The 8,374-nt window shown below is 27.0% G+C and overlaps 2 protein-coding genes across 2 annotated transcripts; both read right to left on the bottom strand.

Annotated features, from left to right (window-relative positions):
- Positions 1-2,005: 2,005 nt before the first annotated feature.
- LOC112803877 (phospholipase D alpha 1-like) lies at positions 2,006-2,446 on the bottom strand. Its single transcript, XM_025847355.2, has one exon. It carries the CDS (start codon positions 2,444-2,446, stop codon positions 2,006-2,008), a length of 441 nt encoding a protein of 146 aa, XP_025703140.2.
- Positions 2,447-4,276: 1,830 nt separating this feature from the next.
- Positions 4,277-6,557, bottom strand: LOC140183905 (phospholipase D alpha 1-like). The gene has a single exon (XM_072233682.1). It carries the CDS (start codon positions 5,838-5,840, stop codon positions 4,380-4,382), a length of 1,461 nt encoding a protein of 486 aa, XP_072089783.1. The 5' UTR covers positions 5,841-6,557; the 3' UTR covers positions 4,277-4,379.
- Positions 6,558-8,374: the final 1,817 nt, after the last annotated feature.

Genomic DNA, 8,374 nt, shown 5'->3' with positions numbered 1-8,374 from the left:
GAGTGTAGTAGCCAAAAGAATACATAATATTATTTCAAGTGAAAATATAATAGATCAACTAATCCTAACTAATAATTACCATGTAACAAGGCAATTGTAATAATATAAAGAATTGAAATCAACATTAATATTTAAAGTATAATATTATTGCAAAATTTGATTAATTTTCATATTTATAACATATTCAAATTAGCCTTCTTAACGTCAATAGTTATTATTGGCATGAATACTTATATTTGGAGATAATTTCTCATACAAGAATCTTGCATCATCCATGACCGGGAAAAAGATGAGAGAAAATATACTAAACGACGCTGAACTTGAGATCTAAGCACATGAAGAATGAAAGACAAAAAAATAAAATAAAAAAGAAAGACCAAATTAAAAGTCTTTCCAAACAAATTTAAATCCTGGACGTTTTTTCTAAACAAAAATATTATTTAAAAGACAATAAAAGTAAATTTAAATCAATCTAAAAATTGCTTTATTTTATATTGATTAATTACTTCTGAAATAAATACATAATTTAAATGTAATAAATATATAATTTTAAATTATTGTCTTCATCTAACTTCTAATTTTTTTTTCATCAACCTAACCTTCACTCACAAGTCACAACTAACTTCCCATATTTATTATTGTCCTAATTATAGAGATTATTGTCCCAAACAATTCTTAATACTCTAATTGTAAATAACTACAATTAATAATTTTATATTTTTAAAAAATAAAATTTAATAAATAATTACTAATTAATGACAATTTAAAAAATTAAGAATATACTAAAATTACGTACCTCGGATTCTATGGCAGAATTAAAAGCTTCAGATCAGAGATGTTTTTACAATGCTCTATAAAAAAAAAAAGCAGATATATAAAATAGTTCAAAAAATATTCTTTGTGGTTTTATCAAGTTTGGTAGTAGTATAAATACAGAGAAATAAAGAAATACCATGACAACAGCCCTTCACCAAGAATTGGGAAAATAGAATAATAGGCTCAAAGAAAGAAACGTTGAATGTATAATCAAATTTAAGGAAATGTTTGGTAACGAAAAGCTAAAAATAGCCATAACTTATCTTATTTAATATTTATTAATTATTGCGATAATTAATTAATACTAAATAAAATAAATTTTAATTTTTTTTATCTTTCTTACATTACTTAACTTATTCAAGTTTTGTTGTGATAATTTAAAAAAGGCAAGTAATTAGTATCACACACGAAGGTGATAAAACAAAAACAAAAAAAAAATAAAATTTATCTTATTTAGTATTTATTAATTATTGTAATAATTAATAAATATTAAATAAGACAAATTATGATTGTTTTTCTTTCGTTACTAAACATTTTTAAAAAATTTTTAGTTTTTGGCATCATAATTTTGATAGTAGTGCAATAAACTTTAAAATATCCTGAAATAATGACTTGTAATATTTTTAATATTTTGATATTATAATGTATTGTTATATAACATGGTACTTCTTTTAATTAGTTTTGCTTTTGTTCTTTGTTTTGGATGCATAAACTGATGCAAAAACACTATGTATATATATAAACTAAGACCAACTTTTATATATATATATATATATATATATAATTTTTAAAGGAGAGGTTTATGTTGTTTTTTTACATCATCAGAAAATAAATAATGTATTCCAACCAGAAAAAAGCATGCAGTATAGCGATTTCACGCGGTAATCGAAGGCTATTTTCATAAAACTGTAAATATAAAATATTAACAATGATAAGATCATTTGACATATTTAATTGAATTCAAATTTGCCGATCCTAAACGAAAGACACAAAAGAAAGCTTAGATTATTAAGAAAAGATACCCGGTGGTAGGTGCATGTGAAGTTCAAAGAACCTCCCGAAAACATCAAATGTCATGAGATAGTTAACTCGCAACATGCAACTAAATTAAAGACAAGTATTAGTCTGAAGCAAAAAGAAATCAAAATGTATGAGGATGCCACCATAAATAAAGCAACGAAGGAATACCTCAACCTAGAAGAAGATCCCGAATAAATGGAAGCCTCATGTATATCTCATCCTTTCCTAGAATCTTAGCATTGGTGTCGGGAAAGAACTCAAATCCAGGAAGCTCTGTGATGGTTCCATCATCAGAAATGAGATAAGGATAGCGAAGAAGGTGGCCATGAAGGTCAGCCCTAGATATATCGATATATGATTTCCAATTCTGTTCAGCAAGCTGGTTCACCTTCTCAATACATGGTTTACTCTCAGGGTTGAGGAAGGTGCTTTCATGTTTGCCAAGATGCTCCAACCACAAGGACCTGCGGAAACCATGCACCTGGCCCGTTGCACCCTTTGGCCCGCTAGCCAAATAGTAGGGTTGGTAAGCTCCCATGCCAATCTCAATCTCAGTGTCTCTACCACCATCCATGGATCTCTGGTTGATGTTGGCTGATCCAATGATCATGTATTCATCGTCAACTGCCAATAATAGCAAAAAAAAAAGTAAGATTATATTTGGTTTGTGTTTTTCTTTTTTTTTTTGAATTTTTTAAAGTAAAAAATAAAAATAATTATTTATACTTATAAAAGAGTAAATTGGGCTTAATTGATACAATTAATTTCTTTTCATAATTATCTTTTCTTATTTAATTATACTAAAAATTAGTTTTAAATTTAATGTAAATTAAATCTCAAAAAATGTTCTTTCAATATTATTACATTCATAATTCTATATATAAATTTTTTTCAAATAAAAATTTTAAATTTTAATATTTTTAATCCTAAAAAAAATCTCAAATCACCTCAATACATTTTATAAAAAATAAAAATATTTTATATTTAATTAATCTCTATTTATTAAAAACGTCTAAAATTATTAATTTTTAACCTACAAAATAAAATAACAAATAATAAATTAACACCAATTCATTAATTATAGATATTATGTGTTTAAAATTATAGATGTTATACATATAAAATTATGGATGTTAAATTAAAAAAGTTTTAACAACTTTTACTATACAATTCATATTTTACATATAAACTATTAAAAAATAAAAAAATAAAAAATAATATATAAACAAAAATTAAGAAATAAATTTTTAAAAGTAATTATTAACTCATTATATTAAAATTAATAAATAAATATACGTATGAATATTAAATAAAAAATATTGATCCATTAGTACACACATGAGATAATAATTTTAAAAATATAATAAGATACATAATTTAAAATTTGATAATATTAATAGTAAAAATTTATTAATTATAGATATTATGTATAAACTTATAGATATTATATTTATAAAATTATGAAATTATAGATATTATATGTATAAAATTATGAATGTTATTAATATGAAATTATAGATATTATATGTATGAACTTATAGATATAATGAATATATTTGTCAATTAAATAAATTAATTTAAATATTTAATTTTTTTTAAATTCAATTATAATAAAATTTAAAAATATTTGTGTTAAAAAATCAAAATAAATTATTATTTCACTTTGAAAATTATGAAACAAATATAATATTACTTAAGTAAGGCAATAATTTAGTGGTTATAAAAAAATTAATTAAAATTAATGACAATTAAAATTTAAATTACTCCAAACCTCTATATAATATTACGTAGATGCAGTGAAACAATAAAAAAAATTAAAATTAGTCTTTAATGCAATAGTATATATGAAAATCAAATTATAAAAGGTCTCATTAATATATAATATATTACATTCTAATAATTAGAGGTATAATGTGATAAGTTAAATGATAAGAAAGCGAGGTAAAAAATTAAAATATAAAGAAGTTATATAAATAAAGTCAAATTAAATTTTTTTATTAATTATGGATGAATTATTTTAGTTTCCAAACTTTTTTCATTTCGTTTTCATTTCTTATTTTTATTTTTTCCTTCATAAAAATAAAAAATATTAAAAAAAATTAAAATAAAAACATAAATCAAACTCACTTTAAGTTTTAATTTCAATTATGTGCCTTATAGTCTATTAAACATCAACTTTCGCTGAATCCGACATATTTGAGATACGACACTCATAAATATTTATCTGACATGCATATCTGCTGTGTTCAAATATGTCTTAATAAAAAATAATTTTTTTTTAATACACTCAAATATCATTATGTATTATAAAAAACATATATTCTTAAAATAAATATAAAAATAACATATATTATTATTTATTAAAATAAAATAATATTTTAAATATTTTATATAATTAAAATAAAATATTAAAAATAATTAAAAAATTAATTTATATTTTAATATTAATAAAATATTAAAATATTATTAAAATTTATTTAAAAAATATTTTATATTTTATATATGTGTATTCTTATATTTTATAAAATTTTAAAATTTGTATATCAGCTGTCCTGTTCTGTGTCCCTCCGTGCATGATATTGTAGTCGTAGTAGTGATTTAATATAGTAAGAGTTTAGATTAACTTTCGACATACCTATCATTAGCTTAGAATGTACATAAATCATGAAGCGCCTCGCCTCTTGTGCTTTCTGGTAACTGGAACCTTTGGATGGCTTGACCGGAGGTTCATACTCTCCATGCTTCTTCACCTCTCGATTTCCCAGGCAGAAGAATGCCAAATAATTTTGAGGCTCTTCATCAATTCCCGCTTCCTTGATTGCTTGACTAATGTCCCTGTACATCTTTTCTATTGTCCGTTTCTGCAAATCTAACATTTTCTGAACACAGGAACTTTCTGGGATACCCTCTGGCCACATCGGAATCACAACATACACAGCAAACCTTTCCTTGGCTTTAATCTTACTAACAATTTTACGTGTAAGCTCCTTTGCAATTTGATGTGAAGCATCATTTTTTTCAGAACTACTTCCTATAAAATACTGGTTCTCAATATAGATGAAGCCTTCAGCAGCTCTAATAGCATATATACACGCATCATGAATGCTCCGATCTGTCTTCTTATTCTTCCCACGAGCAAGAGCAACCAAAGCATTCCAAAAACCTTTTTTTTTCCCAGCAGCTTCTGAAAACACAACAGTAGTAGATCTAAACAACTGAACATTCCACGTCTCACGATTAGGCTCAATTATTTGTTGGTCATCACTTATGACATCTTTAACCTGTTTCTGTCGAACAAGTATGCCCTCTTTTCCTTCCTTCTTGCAGCTCTCCAGAAAGCCACGGCCACCCATGACATCTGTAACCTGTTTATCTGGAACAAGTAAGTCCTCTTTACCTTCCTTCTTGATGCTCTCCACAAAGTTGTCATAAACATCCCATGCAACAGGCCCTTCAAGGCGACAGTGCACGTCATGCCACGGTTCTCTAGGGCCACCTTTTGTGATTGCAGTACCTTTAAAGTTGGGTTGATGAAAATCCCTGCTGTGCTCACCGTCCGGCCCCAAAGTGCTAAAAAGTGGATGTGAAGGAGTGTCGAATCTTCCTTTGCAGAGATCTAAACCTTCGATATAACACACTAATATTCTCTTCGCAATATTGGGCAATGGAGAGTCCACAATCACCACTTTCTCGTGATGAGAACACATCGGTTTCTCATGAGTACGTAGAACACACTCCACACCAGTGTCTTTGAAATACCGTTCGGTTTCTTTGTCACAAGTACCCATGAGCCCTTGATTTTTAAATAACCGAACAGCTGTTATATCGTTCCAAAGAAGTAGTACAACTCTTACACCATCTGCCGCCTTTTTCTTGAGCAGCTCACCAAGTGTTGGGACACTTCCAGGCTTCATCGGAGGATCCCTTATGAGGGTTATCTCAGTGTCAAGAGACCAGGCTGCAATGTATATGAAGAGTTTTGCTTCAATGAATTTATCAAACATATCCTCCCAACATCCATGGGACTCGTATTTCCCAAGTCCGGCATGGGCTTTTCTCTGGACAAAGTCAGCGGGGGTATGAGCATCTTGGAAAAGAGTTACCTGGCATCCAATTCTTTGTGGAAACAAGCTTGTGGGAAGCCCTACCCACTTTTTAGCTTCAGAAAACTGCAGCCACAGGTGGATGATGCATTCAATGGCTTCTCGTTCTCATCCACTAGTTCCACCCTTTTCCAAGATATCCTTAGCAAGTATCCATGCTTGTGCAAAGGCATCAATTGGTAGCTGACCAGTAGGTTGTGCATAGTTGTCGTCACAGTGCAGGATGAATACCATTTTTGATGCTTCAAGGCAACATACAAAATCCAAGCTCACTTCCCAACTAGAATTCTTGGGTTGTTCTATATTTTTGCTTACAAATTTGGTTTGCCCCACAAAAATAGCCACATGGTATCCAGTTTCATGTTTCCCCGTGTTTTTTTGAGCAATCTGAAGGACAGTAACGCAATGTATATATAATTAATGAAAAGGAAGCCAATTAAATTCTAAGCTAATTACTATGGTGCTTAAAGATAGTATCTAATTTATTAAAATTTAATATAAAAAGTAAATTAAAAAAATTTAGACACCCATTCATAATTACCATATAATTAGCCAAATTCAGAGCTTTTTGCAGCAATAGAGAATCTAAATTAAAAAAAAAAAAAAAGAGTTAAAATTGGAAGTCTTGTAATATCATTTATAAAAGGGGAAAGGTACTCAAAGTACATATTTCCTTAAGCTTCGGGATTGTCTTTCTCTGACAATATGTACAATTTTAAATATAAGAGTAAAAAATATTAGCTCTCTCTTAGGGGTAAATGCAGCAGTGAAAGCAAGTCATTGGAAATGGGACTAAATGACTAACCGAGGTAATGCTACCGGCCTTGGTGCCATTTTCAATCCCCGAAATAACTACCTGTATGGTTCCGTTTAGCAAAACTGCTGCCATTGCTAGCCTGCTGGAAGTGAAAAGATTGAATGTAAAATTGAAGATCGCACGAAACAAAAGCTAACTGCTTTCACCTTCTTATCATCTTTCCTGTCAGGATCTCCTCTCCATACAAACACATACATACAAAATCTAAGAAGAAAAGAATGGAAAAGAACAAAGGCTAATAACAAAACCTAGAGAGCACTCTTAACGAGTTTCAGGAAACAAAGATCAGCTTAAAAGAGAAGGCGCAATTTTGTGCGACTGATGAAGTAGATATGGAGAAGTATAAAATAAGATTATTCTCTAAAATAGCATAAAATTTTCATTTTCATTTATACCCACATTGCAAAAATGTTTAGCAAAACCACTGCCAGTGCTAACCTGGAAGTGTGGACAGATTGAATGTAAAATCGAAGATCCCACGAAACAAAATGATAAGGAAACTCTATAAAAAGTAGGGGCAACTATATAAAAACAGGCTGGCCAATGATAAGGAAAAAGTCATATTACATAATTAAAATTATGCAATAAATAATTATATTCAACCATTTGTAATATTTTGCCAAGTTAATATAATTTGTAATAAATAATAAATGAAATCATATTTGTTATGAAAAAAAAATCTATCTATATATTATGCTTTTTTTTAAACTTAAATAAAAAACATAATTTATTCCATTAATTATTTAAGACGAGATTGATGGAGGCATGAAATCACTTATTAACAAATATTAACTAAAAAATTATGTAAATAGGCATCATTTCATCGTAATTTTATGTTAATGACTATAAATTGGTGTCTTAATTTTTGTAGAGTATTTTATCCAAATATTGTTACTATAAAACAAAATATTTATATTATTAATAATATATGTTATATAAATTATAAATTTTGAATATTCTAAAATAAAAAATAGTTTAATTTATTTTACAATTTATTTTAGAATTACTTTAAATTATAAACTATTTTAATATTTTTATTATTTGTGTAATACATTATAAGTATTATTTATCTTCTAATTTATTTAAGTTACAACTATGTATATGAATGAAGTATTCTGTAAATAAATAACAAAATTAATATTTACCTGCATTTAAGAGTATATTCAAGAGTAAAACACACTGATAAATCATTTCAGTCTCAAAATTATGTTAATGTCCTATTTTGATTTTCGTTACAAACATATCTTAAATGATTCTATATAACTCAAATAAATTAGATTTATTACTATTACAACATATACATGCTAAATTGAATCAAATTGATTCGATTTACATAAAATCATTTAGGACATGCTTGTAACGAAAATTAAAATAAGATATTGGCGTAATTTTGAGACTGAAATAGTTTATTAGTGTGTTTTATCTAAGTAAATGTATTTTTCAGTTAAATTATATTTAATTTTATTTTAAAAATCTTTATTATATTTTTTATTTTTATTTCTATCTTATTTGTTAAGTAAACATTTTATAAAATTTAAACTGAAAATTTTATTAAATATTCTTTCTTGATATGAATTTATTGATTAACAGTATAATTGGTAATTCAATGACAAATAAT

The sequence above is a fragment of the Arachis hypogaea genome, chromosome 1, assembly GCF_003086295.3.
Source record: "Arachis hypogaea cultivar Tifrunner chromosome 1, arahy.Tifrunner.gnm2.J5K5, whole genome shotgun sequence".
In the NCBI taxonomy this organism is placed as follows: Eukaryota; Viridiplantae; Streptophyta; class Magnoliopsida; order Fabales; family Fabaceae; genus Arachis; species Arachis hypogaea.
Note: the sequence above shows the minus strand (reverse complement) of the source record. Positions and strands in the feature narration are given on the sequence as shown.

Excerpts from the sequence above, each read along its gene's own strand:
- LOC140183905 (XM_072233682.1), bottom strand. The coding sequence starts at position 5,840 with ATGTTTGATAAATTCATTGAAGCAAAACTCTTCATATACATTGCAGCC.
- LOC112803877 (XM_025847355.2), bottom strand. The coding sequence starts at position 2,446 with ATGATCATTGGATCAGCCAACATCAACCAGAGATCCATGGATGGTGGT.